Source organism: Carassius gibelio, chromosome A1, assembly GCF_023724105.1.
Source record: "Carassius gibelio isolate Cgi1373 ecotype wild population from Czech Republic chromosome A1, carGib1.2-hapl.c, whole genome shotgun sequence".
NCBI lineage: Eukaryota > Metazoa > Chordata > Actinopteri > Cypriniformes > Cyprinidae > Carassius > Carassius gibelio.
In genome coordinates this window covers 24028165-24048555 of record NC_068371.1, presented here as the reverse complement: position 1 = coordinate 24048555, position 20391 = coordinate 24028165, and the positions used below count along the sequence as shown (strand labels likewise).

At 38.2% G+C, this 20391-nt stretch overlaps 1 protein-coding gene across 6 annotated transcripts in view; it reads left to right on the top strand.

Annotated features, from left to right (window-relative positions):
* LOC128016286 (zinc finger protein 827) overlaps positions 1 to 20391 on the top strand; it is a 69906-nt gene that overhangs the window by 26437 nt on the left and 23078 nt on the right. For all 6 annotated transcript variants that reach the window (XM_052600793.1, XM_052600788.1, XM_052600782.1 and 3 more), the window contains exon 5: positions 9985 to 10212. In XM_052600793.1, the coding sequence (XP_052456753.1) occupies positions 9985 to 10212 (228 nt within the window). The remainder of the gene's footprint in view (positions 1 to 9984; positions 10213 to 20391) is intronic.

Sequence of the window (20391 nt, the reverse complement as noted above, 5' to 3'; positions counted from 1 at the left end):
TGTTTCCAGAAATTAAAAGAAAACAATATGGTTAAACTTTACATTTAGATTTATTAATGCCTTAGATACCTGATCTAAAAATGAACAATCTTTTACAGCATTTCTTAATCTAGGTTAATAATCCTAGATTAACAATTTTATATTTTATTAACTATTATATTAAATTATAAATTGGATTTTGTTTAAAAACTAAATCATACTTTTGTTCAGCCAATAATAAAATTAAGACTAAAGACTCAAATGTTAATGTATACAATCTGAATTTTTAAAAACGAATTAATAAATCCAGACATTTTTAGCATTATTAATATCATTGAATGAGTCAAAGTGTTACAGACAATATCATAATCAGTTAATGCTTATGCTAATATTGAGTAAAATAATTAGTATTTTTGTTGAGGGGGGGTGTATTTAGCTGTTAAAAAACAAAACTCACAATTTACTTGTTAATGTATTTAAGCTGCAAACTTTAGACCATTAAATACGTGTTGTTATAGCCGAAAGTATAGGTAATTGTGAGACAGCAGTGAGATTGATGCGAGAGGGCTGACCAGGGGTTACCCAGAAGGTCGGCAACGGGGTCGCTGCTCCCTCGCTTAATGCAGAGTAATTAGATTGAGATCTCGGAACAGAAAAAAAAAGGAAAACCTTCGGAACATTAGATTAATTAAAAATTCATGCATAATTCATAATTAAAAAGGAATCCGTAATTGGAAATGATTAGCGCCCTTAGCTCCATCGTGTGACCTCTTGCCTGGATGCAGAGGGACTGTTCCAGCCTAGTTAACTTCATCTCCGTCTTGGTGGAACGTGGAGAGTCTGCGTTCAGTGCACTGCCGCCCCCTTGTCGCCCAATGGCACTGTGTTCCTGGACTCCCAAACAAATGGGTTTAGGTCCCAGAGGAGATAGACTCCTCAACAATGCAAGGCTGGAGTTAATGTATAGTGGCCATGTCCTGCTAGACTTCCAAGTGGGAGATGCTCCACTGCTAACGATGTGATAGAGATGGATCAGCATAGGCCTCAGTCAACTAGTTTGTTTAGATTTTTTTTTTGGATGCTGAAACTGTCTTTGAGAAGTTCATTTCTTAAGTCAGTGTCAGTCCCAACTTTTTTATCCCATTGCACACTAGGGATGGGTACCGAGACCCGGTATTAAACTGGCCCAGGGGCTAAATTATGAAAGACCGTAGTATCAGTAAGATCTTACGGTATCGGTTCTGCTTTCGGTACTGGAGGGAAAAAAATTTATGTACTTTGTATCTTTGCTTAATAATGTTATCGTGCACATTTTATCTCCCCAAATATTTCTAATGTGCGATCATATTGAGACGTTTGTCTGTGAGATCTGCGAGATCTCTCATGCGCGCCGCGGAGGCTGTCTATCAGTCACACACACATACACCACAACGAGCGCGGCGCACGCACACGATGTGCATAACAGTACGAAAATTCCAGCTTAATAATAAAGAGTGAAGATGGCGAGGAGATTTGCTTAATAATGTTATCGTGCACATTTTATCTTACCAAACATTTCAAATATTCAATATTATTAAGACGTTTGTCTGTGAGATCTGCCAGATCTCTCATGTCGCTGCGGAGGCTGTCTGTCAGTCACACACAACAAGAACGAGCGCGGTACACGCATAACAGTACGAAAACTCCCGATTAATACAAAGAGTGATGATGGCGGAGAGAGCAAAATGTTCCAAAGTGTGGTTATACTTCACTAGAGTTGTTGCAGACAACGCTCGTTGTCATAAGTGCAACAAAATTTTTGCATGTAAGGGCGGAAACACAAGCAATATTTCAAAGCATCTTTCAAAAGTGTATTATGTGCAGACAGAGAAATGCAAAGTTTTCGACATGTTGAATCAACGTTGTTCACGTCATTTAAAATAAATGTAAAATCTCCCTAGTTTGCTAACCTTACGTAGAAGTTCTGTTTATAAAAATATAGTTTATTTCATATGTTTTACATTCATTTGTTTTTTTTTGTATAATAGCTATTTGTTCAAACATGGCTGTTTCTTGCACTAAAAATAATTGTTTTATTAATTTTACATAAAAAAAAAAAAGAAATGTTAATTCGGTTCTCAACTTGTTCTTAAAAAAAACACACACACACAACACAAAGTACCGATAAGAATACCGTTAAAATACCGGACCGTTAAGCAGTATCGGTAAGAGTATTAATACCGTTAAAACCTTAACGATACCCATCCCTATTGCACACCACTAAGCATGCATTGCTTCGATTGGCATAGTAAAACTGGATATTATATTAAAAGTAGTACTCACATTTAATGTGAAACTTGTGCTTAAGTCAACACTGTGGCATTGTGATGGCGATGATAAAACAACACATTTGCAGATCGTCGCTGTCGGGTGGGAACATGTCCAAAGCCACTACCACTTTCAGGAAATGTAAAAACTTTTTTTTTTAATATAATATAATTAAAAAGTTACACCCACAAGCGGATGTAAAGATGACCATAGCATTGATTTAAAAAAAATAATAATAATAAAAATGTAATACAAATATAATAGAGTTATATATGCACTCGTGAGGTGTTTTTCCTCTGCATATAACTTGAACTTGATGGTTTATTTTCTTATCCACAAATGTTTTCAAAAAAAAAAAAAAAAACACATCTTGACTTCAAGTGGATCTCTGTTAAACTTTATCACCCACTTTTGTTTGTGCTTGTATGTGTTTTTTTTTTAAATCATTTATAGTTCAAGTTTTTTTAAAATATTTAATATTGCCATTTTCCCTTAATTGGAACTGTAGATCACAGATAATTGACAGGAAGCAAATTAGGAGAGAGATGGGTACAGGATTGGGAAACCGTGTGTCTGTGTGTATATGTATGTACTGTATGTGGCTTTTTTATACAAATGATTGATTAAGTAATTATTTGTCACAGCCCTGCTTAGAAATCTTACATTTGTGAATCATACTGGTACAGTACCAATTAGGGATTTGCTAATATAAACATTTAGATTTTTTGACTTGGGCTGCAACTTGTTTGGCACCTGTGAACATGGCAACGTATTTGTGCACATCCTCCACATTTAGTGTCTTGAGTGTTATCTCCGGTTGTCATACTCCCACTTGGGGTACACGAGGGAAAGAGAGAAGCAAAAAAAAATTAAAAAGGGAAGGGAATTAGAGAACTAGAGATATAATAAAGAATGAAGTGTAAAATAGTAGACTATACTGCTTTTAGAGTTCCCCAGGCAAAACACACACATGCTCACGCACACACGAGGTGAACTCTCGCCGACCTCTGACATAATTGGGCTATCATTTCTTAGGACTGCCTGGTTCTCCTCTGAGTTTCAGACCAATCCACTTTGATTTTCCTCTGTGCTGACATGACTGTCAGCCATCCAGTTGCGATACACATTTTGATTTGAAGATGAAAGCCGGGGAAACGCTTTGAAATGCAGGCTCCTGCACATGCTCGCTGGACCTAATTCAATAATGACAGTTCACACATTGTCTCTTCCTCTCAGAGAAAGTGACACTGGGTGTGACTCTGGTCATGGGCGAATAATTGCCTAGTACAACTGTGGGAGGTGTTGCAATCGGCCTATCCAAAGAGCGAACAGACGCTGGACTGTTTTCTCCATCTGCATGGTTTTTGTGTGCCCTTCTTCATTCATATGTTCCTTGAAGTCCTCGCCAGCCATTTCCCTCATCCACCATGCTGCGTCTGCACTTGTAAGGGACCCCTGCTGCATCCAGCGTCCAGTGATGTGTGGCTGCACCGTTGCTGCTTCATGTAGCAAAGCCTTCGTACCGTAGCAGACTGTTGGCTGTTGTTGCCCCCTTAACCTGCCACGTTAAGGCATCCTCGGCAGGAGCACTGACCAATTGTCAGAGCTGGGAGCAGAGCTGCATGACAGAGGTGGAAAGCTAATGAAGTGGTCCAATAGTGGGCAGCCGCAACAGAGTGAGAGGTGACAGGGAACTGGACAAGCGCCCAGCAGAGAAACGAATCAACCCACAGAGATGAGGAGGCAGGTGACAGCAACGGCAGATGACAGCCTCACCGACGAGAGCAGAGATGGCCCCAGTGTTGATGTAACACTGACCAGGGGCTTCACTCCAGTAACAGCAAGAGAGAGAGAGAGAGAGAGAGAAGAGACATTGAGAGAGAGGCTGCTTTCAGACAAAAACTGAATATGATTGTCTGTGCTGTTCAGAGCGCAAAATGTGGTTATGTTCACACATTTTAGTGATATAAATGAAAGAGACAACTGTATTCAATAATCAGAGTCACTTACTTGAATGAAAAAAAAAAAAAAAACGTGTCTTGAAAATCACTGTTCAAAATTAGTTAGTTTGTTGAGGAGCTAAGTTCTTTTATATTGTATATCTTAATGAATCAGTAATTTTTCATCATTGCATCTCTTTTTGGCACTTTATTTACTTTAATATTGTAGGGATTCCACAATTCTCAATATAATATTGAATTGTTTGGTATGACATCCGCGGTTCAATACGCACTTGTGAATTGCATTTAAATTCCTTCCATGTATTTTATTTCTCTTCATATTACCTGTTTGTGTGTTCACACAAAGTTCACACTTTAGGTTGAGGAAACGCGTCCCACTTACGTACAACATGCATTTGAAAAAGCAACACACCCAAACATCTTCTCTTGTGATCAGTCAGACATCAGTCAAATGTCTGAAATAACTTCCTTTTGTGAACTGATGTGGCTTCTTATCACAAAAAGAGACAGAAAAGGTTTCTGGAAACTTCCCAGGGGGACTTTGAAAATATTTGAAGACGGAAACTTTATGCGAGTTAATTGGAAATTTGGGGACATTTATAGAAACTGTATCAAATACATAAATATACTTTTTTATTTTTGTTTATAAAATGGGGGGTTGTGATACTTCGTTAATGAATCCTGGAAAAAAGTACCAAAGGTTCTAAAAAAAATGTTTAGAAACACAACTGTTTCCAAAATTGATAATATATCAGCATATTATAATGATTTCTGAAGGATCATGTGGCACTGAAGACTGAAGGAGTAATGATGCTGAAAATTCAGCTTTGCATCACAGAAATACATTATATTTTAAAGTATATTAAACACATTATTTTTGTTGCAATATTTCACCAATATTCATGTTTTCTGTAATTCTGTCATTTTTGTAGCACAATAGCTTACACACCACACAAGTATGTTTTAAAAATAAATGTATGTAATATTTATATAATTAACATGAATACTTGCCAAGAATTTGATTTTTTTTTTTTGTGTGTAGGATTCAATAAATGATCCGTGCATGTTTTGGAGGAAAGCACAGTGCATGTAGGGGCTGTGGCCTCAATGGCCCTGCAGAAAGTAGTGTGTGCTGTGTGTGCATGTGACTGAGAAATGTGCAGGGTAGAAATTCAACTGAAACGGCATTAAATTAAGGCCAACCTGCAATTTTGCTAATTCCCAGTTTATTCCCATGAATTCCCATGGAAAGTTTCCAGTCCTGAAAATTCCTGGATTTTCCCAACCCTACGCAGCCATAGCTGGATGTCTCTGTACATATTAGGGATTTCCTGGAATATCATGAGTTCTATTACTTCTATGATGTATATGTTAATTTTGTGCGCTAGGGCGCCCTCTGTCTTCCAGAATAAATTAAACAGACATTACATGTGTTTTTTAGCTGATGTTTGAATAAGTACAGTGTTTTCTTTATTCAAGAAACACTATATCTATGAAGAGCGGAGAAGAGTCAGTTTTATATATCCTGTGCATTGCGCTTCATCTTTCATATCATGACATTTTGGCCAAATGTATTAAACAACAAAAAGCTGAGCTCCCATATAGCTACAATAATAATCCATGTCTCCCTCCAGTATGCTGACGTGTACAGGAGTCTTTGTCTCAAATTTGTTTTAAAAGTATTCATAAAAATTAGCCGTTAGAGCCGAACTGAACCGTAAACCGTGATTAAAAAGATTGGGGTATGAATTGAACCCTGGGCTCAATTGAACTTGTTGCATACCTAGAGTATTGATATATTGGTAGTAGCTATAAATATGTTTAAATATTCTTACATTAGCTATTTTAGTGAAAAATGTGGAAAACATGCCTTTATTAATTTAGCTAGTTTTTTTTATGTAATCTTGAATTGGTCTAAATTATGGCTGTGAAAAAAAAAAAAAAAAAATATATATATATATATATATATATATATATATATATATTATACCATTTCAGAGCATCTAAAGACTAAAAATGCCATGATTTTTTCCCCCAGGCCTAAGAGAGCTCCACAGAACAGTAGAGAAAGTGTGATATGGAGATCAGACAATTTTGACATAAATGAATGTGTGTATTGTTTACTCACCCTCGTGTCGTTCTAAACCTCTATGTCTTACTTTCTTCTCCGGAACATAAAATAATATATTATGAGAAATGTCTCAGTGTTTCTTTTTTGCTTCTTTTTTTTTATGTAACCAAAACTTTTCCATTACTGACATTCTCGTTTTTCGTTCCGTGGAAGAAATGAAGTCATACATATTTGGAACAACATGTCTGATGAACTTACTCCTTGATTGGATCCAGTTGTAAGGCTTTCTGGTTTATGGAAGTTGTTATCTTAGATACATCATTCAGTCACTGTTGCTATGGTTACATGCATATTCACAGGGGCATGACTGCAGTTATTTGCCCATACATGCAGTATTTGAGCCGCTTCTGTGTGCTGCTATATGGCCAGAACAGTTTAAGTGTCACACCTGTTTGTTTGGAAATGCCTTTGCACAATCCTGAACACTGACTGTGTGAATGGAGCTAGAAAGATGGCGGCTTTCACATAAGACCTCCACGGTAGAAAATAAATTATGCCAAAGATGATTTCGATGGCAGGACGCAATTTGAAAGATCAAGATAGGCACTTGGGGATTACTCTTCTATGAAAGTCTAATAAAAGAGTCGGTAAACAGAAAGCGCTTATTTTCATTGAGCTTAATTTTGGTATTTCGGAGACATTCATGCCTTATGAAAAAAAAATAAAAAATTTAGCTGGCAGATTAATCTGATAAATTATTCAGTGCTCTCTGTAACAAGAATTCGAATGGAAATGTTGCTCTATTTTTAGCTGCAAACCGAAAGGTCACCAGAGTGGTGTGACTTTGTTTCTCCATGTTCACGTCTCCAGCTTGTACTTTTCTACATGTCTGCGAAAGAGAGGTCACTTATGCGCATGCTGTACGCCCTCTGATAGGACACGCGACCCGACACACTCTTAATTAGAGGATGCCCTTCCAGGTGCTGACCGGACCACGCTAAGTCCGTCCGCTGACATCTGACTGCTGATATTTCCAGCCAGTGCCACCACATTACACCACCTCCTGCGCTCTTCACGCGAGGGTCATAAACTCTCCCAATGGCTCTCTACGATCTTTAGCTCGTAGTCGTGTCCTGTCCCCTAACCTGACTGTACCTTCAGTGCTATCACGGATGCACCATTAATCAGAGTCATCAAAGTGAGGCGGTGGTCAGCTCGAGGAGATTGATGAGAAGAGTCAGCGCCATTGTGGGTGGTGCATGTACTCGGATTTGGGGCTGCGAGGAGATCGGATGAGTGCTGAGGGAAGTGTGGTAGAGACAGGAGGGCTGAGTGATCACTGATGATCTGTAAGAGAGATGAAAGGAGGAACAGTGAGAGAGGGAGGGAGGGATGCGGATGGGCAAGCATTTGCATAGAAAAGACTGACTGAACAGGAGGGGAAGGGTGATATGGAGAGAGAGTGTGTGTTAATGAAAGGTTTTAAAACACGGAAAAGGTGTTTGGAGTGAATGTCCCGACAATGATACTAAAACCTGAAATCATCTAGATTTAAAAATGGACCCTTTTCACATTTCTGGCGGTTTTCAAAGGCAGAACATAAGTAAAATTCTATATAGTGGTCATATTTTTATTATTTTACATTTCCCATTTTTTCCAGGAGCAAAAGTAAAAACAGACAGCCTTTCTATTACTTTAAAAGAATGGGTAATAATAGGTAATGAAACATAAAGTACATTTAAAAAAATGTACATTAAATGTTTAAAAGTGACAACAACAAACAAACTTGTTAGATTTACAATGTTAATAACTGAATGAAATGCATCATGTTTTGTGCAAAGGCTCTGTTACTTAAAGTCGCAATGAAACGGAAGCACCAAGAGATTTTTCTTCCATATTGTGATGTATATTCGAGTGAAATGTAATATCGAAAGGATAAAAAAAGGATTGGTTGGTGGGTTGGATGGAGGCAGATCTGAATGCGATTTTGAGGTCAATTGTAAGAAAGTTGTTATTAATTGGTGAAAACTGACCGCAGTTGTTCCATCGGAAGATTGAGTTAAGACATTTTGATTAAAAAGCTTTCCACTTGTAAATGATCAGATATCAGTTATTGAGCAACGTTTTTTTTTTTTTTTTCATGTTATTGTGTGGTATGCTGGTAAATAAAGAGAAGAAGGTCCAGCTTTTATAGTGCACGTATGGTGCGAGGTGTGTTTTTTAGTTTATAGTCATAGGTTTTACCTACATTGTAGGGAACAAATGTTTCCAAAAGGTTATTAAAACCTGAAATCACCAGCATTGAGGGTACCAGCCAACAATATCCACAAGGAGAAAGGTTTAATGAACTTAATACATCATGTTTTAATTAAAATCTAAAACAGAAGCAAAAGGAATCTGCACACCTAGTCAGAGAGCAAATTCAAAACTTCCCGTCTGATCCCTTGTGCACTTTCACCTTTTTCAATGCACCATTAACACTTTCTGGATTATCAATATGTACATTTTGTACTCTAACCCTTCACTTAAACTCATTTGATCTGGATCTTTGACAGTTTGATTGTACCTTTATTTTGCATGATATGGTTACTTAATTGTTTTTTTTTCCCCAAACCCAACCTTATGTACTCTACCGCTCAAACACTTGAAAGAAATTAATACTTACATCAGCATTTATTTGATAATTAAATTCACTATATTGCTGCCTTTACTGTACTTTTGATTAAATAAATCTGACATTAGTGAGCATAAGAGACTGCTTCAATAACATTTAACAATCTTACTGACCACAATTATTTTTTACATACTTTTTTTTTTTTTATTATCTAAAAATGCAAAAGGTTTAGCAATAATATTAGGGTGAATAAAATCTCATTAGGTAAGTATAAAAACAAAGTCATAACCATCACATAAAACAAACGTGTTTGTCAAAAAGATCTAGTTTCCTGGCATGGATAAGAATATTAATTATTCATTGGCGCCTGATTAGAAATGGCCCACTTTTACAGCATATTGAGTGAGAAAAGAAATGTGTCTTACTCTCCTCTGAATTCAGCAGAAATATATCATCACCAATCATTTTACGTGCAATTACAGACAGTCAACACACTTTTAGATGTTCACACTGTTTGATGATTCAGAAACAACACAGTTCATATTTTGCATAAAACTGCTTGTGAAATTGTTTCCGCTGGGCTTCGGGTCCAGCACAGAAGGCTCATCATTTAGCCTATTGATTCCTAATCTATTTATCTTGTCTTCTCAAAAGGTTTCCCTTCTTTTAATATGGAACCAAAGCTAGACTGCTAACAAAGTTATTAATAAAAGCACATAAAAAACAAAAACAAATTATCTTCTGCATTGATGCAGACTTAACTAAACTAACTAACTACCCATAATATTTAAATATCTTATTTTAAAGAGTTAGTTCACCTAAAAAGGACATTTCTGTCACATTCTACTTGCAGTTAAGTCAATCCAAACCCTATGGTTTTATTTCTTCTGCAGAACACACATTTTTGGTCTGTTCCTCAAACGAAGCCATCATATTGCTTAAGAAGACATGGAGTATAGTCACATCTTCACATTCCGTGTTGCTATCAACAAAAATTTGGGCTTCAGGACATAGTTCTCAAAACTCTTGCTTGTCTTTTTCTTTCCCTACAGCAGCGAACCAGAAGGAGGCCCTAAAGGGTCCCTTCTGTGTCAAAGAGGAGCCCCAGGCGGAAGAGCCCCTCAGCTCTCAGAGGGGACCAAGCTATAGCTTCTGCCAAGAAGGACCTCCAGGGTCCACCAAGCCACGAGAGGAGGGGAGCCCGATGATGGGCAAGAGCAGCCTACTTAGCCAGGACATCAACGTCAAAGTGGCCTCTGAACTGCTTATGAAGCTCTCAGGTCAGCAGATGTATTTTAGTGCATGCACTCAGATGTGTGTGTGTATTTTCAGGCTTGAATTCACAGGATTCCAGAGGATTGAGTGGGTAGGTGTGTGTGAAAGAGATGTGTGTGCTTTGCGTTCTGTTTCTTTTTTTCTCGACACATTGCTAAGGTCATATGTAGAAGACCCTTAATGCAACAGTCCTACTAAGGTTATAGAATAAGCTAAAGTTTGTATATTTACATCAGAAATATGTCTATACATTATATCAAATTATGTAAAATGCTGTGAGGTCATCATAATATCCAGCGGCTGTTTATATTTGCTTGTGTTTGTTCTTTCTTTCTTTCTTTCTTTCTTTCTTTTAAAAATTTCACTCCCTCTTTGTTTTGCACTCTCTCTCTCTCTCTCTCTCTCTCTGACCTGCTACTGTCCATTCCACTCACTCGTGTGTTCTGGGCAGAAGGAAAAGGGTCAATTCGTTTTCATGTTGCTCAGTCAATGTGCTTTTTATCCTGAGCAGTCCTCTGCCAAAATAAACCCATTGATTGCTGTTTTGGGGCCCTGGTCCAATCTTTATTTGAACTCTACAATACAAGGGGATTGAAAAAGTTCAGGTCTGAAAAGTATTCTGTCACTTCCACTTCATGTACACTTTTGTGTTTAAAAGCAGTTGAAATGGACTCACCACCAAAAAGATGGAAATTTATTTGTGGAAAAAATGCTTTATTGATAAGAATGTGGAGATAGGGTAGGAAAAATATGGGGAGAAGGTGGCTGAACATGGTAGTGTTGCTAGCCAGGTGTGATCTTGCGTAACTCGAATGTCAGACACAAAACCACAGCACCAAAAAAAAAAAAAAATGCTTTTTGATTTTTTCATACTAGTCAGAAATGGGCTTAAAAAAATTTATTCTTTAATGATTTTGAAGTAAACAAAAAACAAATCCGACAAACGCATTGAATTGGCTATTTTGCCATTGTACTGCAAAAAATGGTATATGTATCATGAATCATTTAGGTGTCTCCATAAATCAGACTGAATAATCAAAATTGATTCCCAGTACTATTAAAAACCTTAAAGGGTTAGTCCACCCAAATATTAAAATTATGTCATTAATAACTGTCGTTCCAAACCCGTGAGACCTCCGTTCATCTTCGGAACACAGTTTAAGATATTTTAGATTTAGTCCGAGAGCTCTCAGTCCCTCCATTGAAGCTGTGTGTACGGGTATATTGTCCATGTCCGGAAAGGTAATAAAAACATCATCAAAGTTGTCCATGTGACATCATAGGGTCAGTTCAGTTCAATTTTTTGAAGCATCAAAAATACATTTTGGTCCAAAAATAGCAAAAACTACGACTTTCTTCAGCATTGTCTTCTCTTACGGGTCTGTTGTGAGATTTCAAAACAGCTGTAACTGCAGTTTGGTCATATCCGGTTTGCGAACAAATCATTCGATGTAACCGGATCGTTCTCGAGTCAAGAACTGGTTGCATCAGTTTTCGAATCACCAGTAGTGATGCGAAGTTCGGTTCTTCTCCGTGAACCGGTTCTTTCGGACAGTTAGATTCAATAAACCGGTTGAAGAAAACGGTTCACCGGTTCTTTTGCGCTCAACGAAATGACGGTTCTCAAATCGGACGTGTCCGACAGAAATGGTTCTTGACTCGAGAACGAGTCAATCTTTTGTTCACTATCTGGCTCGGCTCGGTGTTAATCTTCAGTTCTCTCTTCACAGCCGTTCAGTCAGTGTACTGTTTGAGTAAATTAATTACTCCGGGATATTGGTTTGTTTGAACTCAGAGGGAGTGTCAGCCACATTAAAAAAGTTAACAGCTTAAGTCATTGTGGATTAATGCTTATTGAAGACACGAACCGTTACAAACGATACAGTTTGATTTGATGAACTGGTTCAAGAAGAACCGGTTAAATCATATGATTAGTTCATGAACCGGATATCACTAAACTGCAGTGCTGTGAACGTGCTCATATCAGACCCAGAAGAAAAGATAATGCTGAATAAAGTCGTAGTTTCTGTTATTTCTGTTTTGGAACGACATGAGGGTGAGTCATTAATGACATCAATTTAATATTTGGGAGAACTAACCCTTTAAAGCCAACATAAAAGTGAAATTCATTTTCCAAATTCTGCTCCATCTTGTGCACAGCTGTGCCACACCGTGTATTCAACCACGGACGAGCACGAATGGACAACTTTGACACCTAGTGGACTCTCAACAAGTCTCAACAACATTCTCCTTGTGCATGTGCAGTTGTATGCACAAAAATTAGGCAGCACGCAAAGAGTGAGCTTGAATATCAGTGGACCGTACTGATAACTAAAATTACTTCACGTGGACAGTGTGCATAACATTGTGGAACTTAAAAGCTTTATTTCCCAGCCCTAAAACCTTTATAAAAAAACCTCAATATTCAATAAAAAAATAAATAATAATAATCCATTCTAAAGGAAGTGAAATAAAATAACCACATCTTTCTTTTTTTGTAGAACGCTACAGTTTTTAATGCATCAGGTCTTGAGAAAATAATTGTGAGATCAAAGAGGTGGGATTTTAGACGTGTTTGCAAGGTAATAAAAGAGCTGGAGAAAGAGACAGACGAACAGAAAATGAGTGAGAAAAGCACTTGTCAAAGGGAGAGACAGCAAGATCTAGAGTCCATTACAGAGGATGATAGGGAGTGATTCACTCTAAAGCAGCGCATTTGACGGGCACCACACACCAGCTGCTGCTGCTCCCTCCCCATGATTCCTTACACTTCAGCGTGACTCAGCCGAGCCAAGAGAGAGCTGGTTTTAACACGTGTGCTTCCTGACTGCACAGCCCCAGGTCACGTTTCCCCAGAGAGTGAGTGAAAGTGTGCGCATGAACTAGAGAACCAATCTTTGCGTATATGAGTATGGAAAGTAGTAAGACATGAGAAAAGGACTAGTATGCTTCACTCACATTGTTTTTGTGTGTTATATGTGTTCTGAAAGCTCAATGAGAGGTCTCCGTGACTTCCCACATCAAAACTCTCCATGTGCTACTATAAGCGAGAGCCTTTTTCCAGCTCACCCCACCTCCAGGATGTGTTTCCTCAGCCTCTCTCTCTCAGTCTCAAGAGACCAGGAACAGGGACCAATTAGCCTGTTTGTTGTCAAGCTGAAGCAGTTTTACACGACATGGCCTCGCAGATCCGTCTCAGTGCGGCCACCGCGGCATGCAGACATGCAACCAAGAGGATCTAAAGAGCCGTGTTCTGCTAGCTACAGGCTGGGGATCAGTGCCATGGAAACAATGACATAGTCTGTGGTCTTGTGTGTGTGATGCAGTCTTGAGAGGTCATTTGGGGGAAGGTCAACTCCGTCTGGTTCATATGTTCATAAGCACACTGCCCTGCTGAGCGAGGATGTCTTGACAACCCCCTCGTTCTTCTTAAGGCTATCTAACATGGCTTTACATGACATGCAATGTGGGTTGTGTTACTGTAGTGGCTGTTTATAGGGTCGTTTGGCACTGTCATGTGAACCTCCGCAGACTGTGAATGCAAACTCATGGCGCTCACTAAGTGTTTATACTGGACATGATCACCATTGCGTTGTTTTCAAGTGCAGAATATCAACTGAAATATACTATACTAAACTGGTTTATGTAAAGTCTGCTAAATTGGAACAACTAAATTCACACTTAATGCACTTTAGTTGGACTTCAGCATTACTTCGGCACAATTAAAGATATACTTAAGTATATCTGATAGCACTAAAGTGGAATTATTGCAAATATACTTTAGGTACACTTTAAATATCTTGCATTTAAAGACCGATATTATTAAAAAAATTATACAATCCTCATCAATTGTGAGTTATAACTATATAACTATTATTACTATGTTTTCGTTAAATCTTGGCCACGTTGTATTCAGACATTCCCTCGTGCCATTGATTTATTGATTTTTAACCCAAAATAAACATTTACATTGTTTACTTACCCTTGTGTCATTCCAAACCAATAAGACTTTCATTCATCTTCAAAACACAAATTAAGATATTTTTGTTGAAATCTAAGATTTAGGCGCCGTAAAAGAAATCTGTAAAACATAAAAAGAAGGCACTGTAAAACAAATCCATCTGAATCATGTAGTTTAATTCAAGTCTTGTTAAAAGATACAATCCCTTTATATCGCTTCCATACATACTAGCTTAGCATACCACCAAAGGATTAGCCTGCTATCTTACCTTACATTAATGCTTAGCTATACGTGTTTATGCTTATTATATTTTTTATGCTTGATAAACCTTTTAAAAATCACTACCCATTGGTGTTCTATGTATACTGAACTCAACAGGCGGATCAGATTGTTCACGGCACAGTAGTTCTTCTCTGCCACAGAAGTACAATTGCATCTGCTCATAACACTTATCTCCAGGTGGCTCCTGAGGGATTGTCCGGGAGATTAGTGGTCCAAATTCATGGTCCCATTGTGTGAAAGTTACCGAAAAATGATGAACCTGACCACTGGCCCTAGTTGGCTTGTAGTGATTTGGCCCTGACAAGGCATCAGTAAGCAATTTTTGTTAGTTCATTTCATGGTGTGGATAGCAGCCATCCTATTATGAGGTGTTGCATCACATGATTTAAAGTAGGTCACCTCCACCCCCCACCACCCATCAAACCAGTTAACAATGTGTCGACTTCCCCCACATCTGTTTGATGGTAGCTGTTTGCATCCTGGGGCTAATTACCACTGCTGTGTTAGTCCCTCAGTGCAGGTCCTGGGTTTCAACAGATGGACCCTGCTGCACCTGGGGGGCACACAGGACCTAAGAGAGGACTGCCATTCTCTCATCCTCCAAAGCGCAACCTGTATTTGTCCCTACAGACATAGATACATCCAGTTGCGGAATTTTCAAAGGGGGATTGTTTCTTGACCTGGTCATCTCTTTCTCTTCTCTGCCAGGTTCTTGGTTTTTTCTATTATACCCAAAGCCAATTAGAGGCATCATCACAGAGCTCAGCAGTCAAGGCCCCGATATACTTCAAACAAAGTTAATTTCATTCTTCGGTTGTATGCAAAAAGAAGTTCAAAAAGGCTGAGCGATGGTATACTGTTTCCGAAATTTCCAACACCCCCGCACTGCTGGAGGCAGGGTGTTGATTAATGTAAACATACATGTGTTGTGATGCGCGCATGTATCCCCTAAACACAGCGATGAAATTAAGAAGTGTAGGCAATCTAGAGCCCCTTTCACACTGCCATTCTGGCAAATACAGGGGTAAAGTGTTCCTGCAATTGTTCCCTGGTCGCTAGATTTTGCACTTTCACACTGCCAGTGATGACCCGGGATATGTGTGTGCTTTCACACACAACCCTTGAAGATCCCGTAACGACACGTGACATCAGCGTGTGACGTGTAATGTACGAGTCGACAACGCTAGGCATGTTATACTTTCACTGAAGCAAGCAAACGATCTCGGCGTCAGCACGGAAAGTGAGGAACTAACTGATCTCTGCTTCATTACAGTTTGCACATGTGTTTTCGTCGCGAACGTTGATCTTCCTTCAAAACAGCCGACGCGTCATCACATCGATACGGAATTAGATCTGGCTTTTGTTCACACAGCGCTCGTCCCGGGTCGAACCCCGCAATGTTACTAGGTCCCCGACCCGGGTTCAATTCGGTAATCGATCCCGGGACGTGGTTGCTTTCACACAGAAGGCGACCCGGCAATGTTCCGGAAATATTGCGGGTCCGACATGCAGTGTGAAACGGGCTTAGGTGTGAGCAGGCCTCAATGCTCAGAATATTATAGACAAAAGAATAATGATTAACAGCAGTTCAGAGCCAAGTATCATGTTTGCAATATAAAGAACCATTCGATTTCCATAATCAGTCCTTTATGTGAAGTGTGAATGTGCAGATATATTTGTGCCAGCTCAGCTTTTCGACACTCCAGTGTGTTCATGTTGCTTACTAGTGACTAGGAGATGTTCTTCTTCTGTCTGACCTCCGTGGAATGAGAAAGAAACCGGGAAGAAAAAACACTGCATGTCAAAGAAAGTGGAGTTTCATTACACACCCATGCATAACCGATGCGGACCAATGGAAGCTCAAAGGTGTTTAGGAGCCAAAACAAACTCCCCCAGAGAGTTTACTTTGGTCAGCTGTTTCAAACTTGATTTTGTTCAAAATGACGTCATAAGAGTTGGTTCTTCAATTTGGTTTGAAGTATATCGGGGCCTTAAGACAACATGAGCCATGCCAGCCAGAGATGCTGCGGTAGGCTGCTGGGTGGCCATGACCTCAAAAGTCCCCTCTCAGAATCATACTCCAATGAGCTGGAATTTGTTTGATATTTAGAACTGATTTCTCAAGTAATTTATTTTGACAGTGGATGGCCTTCAATAGAAGAGCAGTGTCCATTTTTGTTTTCAGTGTTGGAAATGTCTATAGAGAAAAGGAATATGAAAAACTTCTTATTGACTAGTCCAGTGTTCCTCCGATGGTGGAATTGCTTTAGATGGTACACAACATAAAATGTATTTTTCTGTATTTTATTACCATGTATGATTTTTATTTTTTACATTTAAAATGTATATTTTACATTTGTGCATCTGTTAAACTCAGGCATAGCCTAGGTTTTTACATCAGCAGTACATCATCTTTCCATTATGTGATGGTCTGACCGCACTGATATGTCTATTTTATTCCTGTGCAATATTAAGAAACAGCCAAAACCGAGGCAGTCTACAAAAGGAGAGTTTGCCCACAAAAGTCTGTTAGCTGTGAACGGTCTGTTTTCGACTCACTGATAAACTCTGGATGCAGCACTCTTTTGACCATGGTATCAATAATGAAACCAGACAGAAGTTCTTCTGAACAGACGGGAGAAGTTTTAAGATTGCATTGCTTTAAATTAATAAATATATATATCTATCTAATATATATATATATATATATATATATATATATATATATATATATATATATATATATATATATTTTTTTTTTTTTTTTTTTTTTTTTTATATATATATGGTATTAGTATTTTAAAATTGGAGTGCAAAACCTATGAATGAACACTTTTTTTAAGGGCTCTTGTACGGCAAAGGGCCAATCAAGGGTTAAGACTCTTGCAGCAGCATTATTTGTCAGAAACATTGATATCAATCAGAATGTGGCATTATAAGTATGTTGCTCACAGTCCTTAAGCTTAAACTTAAGAAGATTTCTAATTGACCAATGTTGAAATCTTTTGATAGAGTGATCACTGATGATGATCTCCTGAATGGTGATACTTGGAACAGAACCTCTAGACTTGATTCAACCTTTTTACAAATGGGCTCAATTTAACCCATAATAGTGCTCTAAAGAAACAAACCCACGGACTATGGATGGTAATAGAAGCATTGCCAGATCAACAGCAACTATGTTGAAATCTATAGATGAAAGAAGTTGGATTGTTGATTGTGGATTCATTACAAAAGTTGGGCTTTGTGGCTGTTAAAAATAAAGGGGGGGGGGGGGGGGGGTTATTGATGCAATGTTTTAAAAAAGGCCATACTAACCTTCTCAGAGAGCTTGCATTTCTAAGATCATTGCTTTAAACTGTGCATGTTGAAAAATAAACCAAAAAAGGAAGAACCCAACACACACACACGCACACACACACACACTTAGACTACTTTGTTGTTGGGCTACTGGTAGACCATACTCACTAGGGCTGTGCAAAAAATCGAATGTGATTTTCATGCGCATCTTATCGGTAAAGACGCTCCTGTAATTAGAATTATACCTCAAGCATATGCGTTCAGATCAGGGTTGCCAGGTTTTCACAACAAATCCTTCCCAGTTGCTTCTCAAAACTAGTCCAAAACTAGCCCAATCGCGTTTCCAGGAGGTTCCCCGATAAAAATTGCTTCCCGGAGTTAAAATATAAATTTTTGGGAAGGTTTGCCTTGGTAAAATTTGCATTTTAGGGGCTAAATATCATGTTATTGGCACCTTGAAGCACGATTGGGCTAGTTTTGGACTAGTTTTGAGAAGCAACTGGGCAGGATTTGTTGTAAAAACCTGGCAACCCTGATCCGAACGCACGTGCTGGAGATATACTTCTAATTACCGAAGCGTCTTCACTAGTGAGATGTGCATGACAATCGCATTCAATTTTTTGCACAGCCCTAATACTCACCCAGATTGTCCCCATGTGTATTTTACAACTGCAAGAAGACAGCCTTTTCACCAATCTAGAGTGTAGATACGCAAGAAATTAAACCACTGTGAAGCCTGCATGGCCATTTGACCATTTCCTGCATCACGCACAACCCAACATCCCTCCAGTAGCCTCTTCAGGGGCATGTGGAGCACTGATTCTCTCTCGCTTTCTCTCTCCAGCTGAGGTGAGCATTGCATCATGATGTGCTGAATTATTGAGAGGCTGTTCAGCCGCTGGTTTGGGATCAGCTCTCCCTTGTCTCTTTGCGGGCTGCGGTTGCTCTGGACCTCTTTGAAGCGGCTGAACTCTTCACCTCGTGTCTAAGCGGGTCATTCTTTCCGTCTGGCCAGAGGAGATGTAGTGCATTATGACAACCTTGTTCTCTATCCTTCTGCTCCACCTCCATCTCACTCTCTTTTTTGTTTCTCTAAAACTTCAACTCTATCTAGCTTTTCCTCCACTGCATCTGCTCCTCTGGTGCATGTCTTTTTAAAGTAAAAGTCTCATTTAAATATTTTCTATTAATATACAATATATGCAATTAAAAATGAAACAATAATACTTAATTATAAAATAAATAACGATATATATATATATATATATATATATATATATATATATATATATATATATATATATATGGAAGAACCTAAGATGAAACAAAAATAGATAAAATAGTCCCCCTGAGTAATTTACTGTTCTCTTTTCTAACCAATCTCAATTTTCTATCTTTATTTTATCTTCCTCATTAATCTGCTCCCCCCTTCTCTTCCCTATTTGCATCTCTTTAGTGTGCATCCTTTCTCCGTCTTTCTCACCCTCACTGTCTCACCTCCAAATTCATATTCTCAGGCTACTGTACAGCGCATCAAAGTGCATGTGACAAGTGGGGTTTGCATGTGTTGAATGACTAATGCTCTGAGGCTGTCAGATTGTTTAGTATGCCAAACGGATGTGGTGGGAACGAGGGTTGATTCATGCCTTTATTGTCTAAATGAGGGTGAAGTTTGCAGTACATGTCTTTGTCACCAACCTTCAACAGCTTCTTATGTGGCACCTCGGAGATGTCTGACGTAGAAATACTGGTGGGTGAATGCAGTCACATAATATAATTATAGGTAGTTGACATGACATCCTTTTGTCAAGCTGGCATGTCGTGTGGGGTGACATGCTTTATGCTTGATGCTTTCTGAAGCTATTTTTAGCAGCATTTTTCTAGTTTTCCCTGTCCTAATTTTATAGATGACTTTTTATTATACATACAGTTTGTTTGAGCCCTAATAAATTGAGAAACTACATGCACTATTTATACTTTTAAAAATTAATCTGTCACAATGGAGAACTATTTAAAATGAAGGGTGAAAGCAAAAGGATAACGTTAAAGAATGTGAATTTTTACTCTAAAATCTAGATGATGATAAAAAAAAAAAATTGAATATATTTTGATGATTTTAGGGGTGGGTAATATGACAAATTTTATTTACAAAAAATGTATTTCATGATAACAATGTGAATCACAATGTAATAATATTTGTTAATCTCTTTGTTAAGCTAGAGAATTACAAACGGAAAAAAATATACTTAAAACAGTTCTGTTTTTCAGGTACACTAGGTCTTACAGTAGCATTACTGTCTTACAATAGTTAGAAATACTACAGAATTGTAATGATCAAATCTATAAATTAAGCATAGTCTGTATTGTATGAATTTTATCTACAGTGATTCTTATTAAAGCTAAAAAAGTTATTCAGCCAAGAGCAGTGAGTGATTTTATCTGTCTCTTGCAGACAGCAGATATATATCTGCTGCTAGCTATATTAGGCAGTATATTGCTCTTAATAACTTTTTTTACATCAAGCACACCCCATGCTTTATTTTTTCATTCATGTTTCTTTCTAATAACCTGTGTAAATGTGTGATTATATATTACATAACCCAAATATATTTACGTAATGCACATATATGAAGAGTTCATC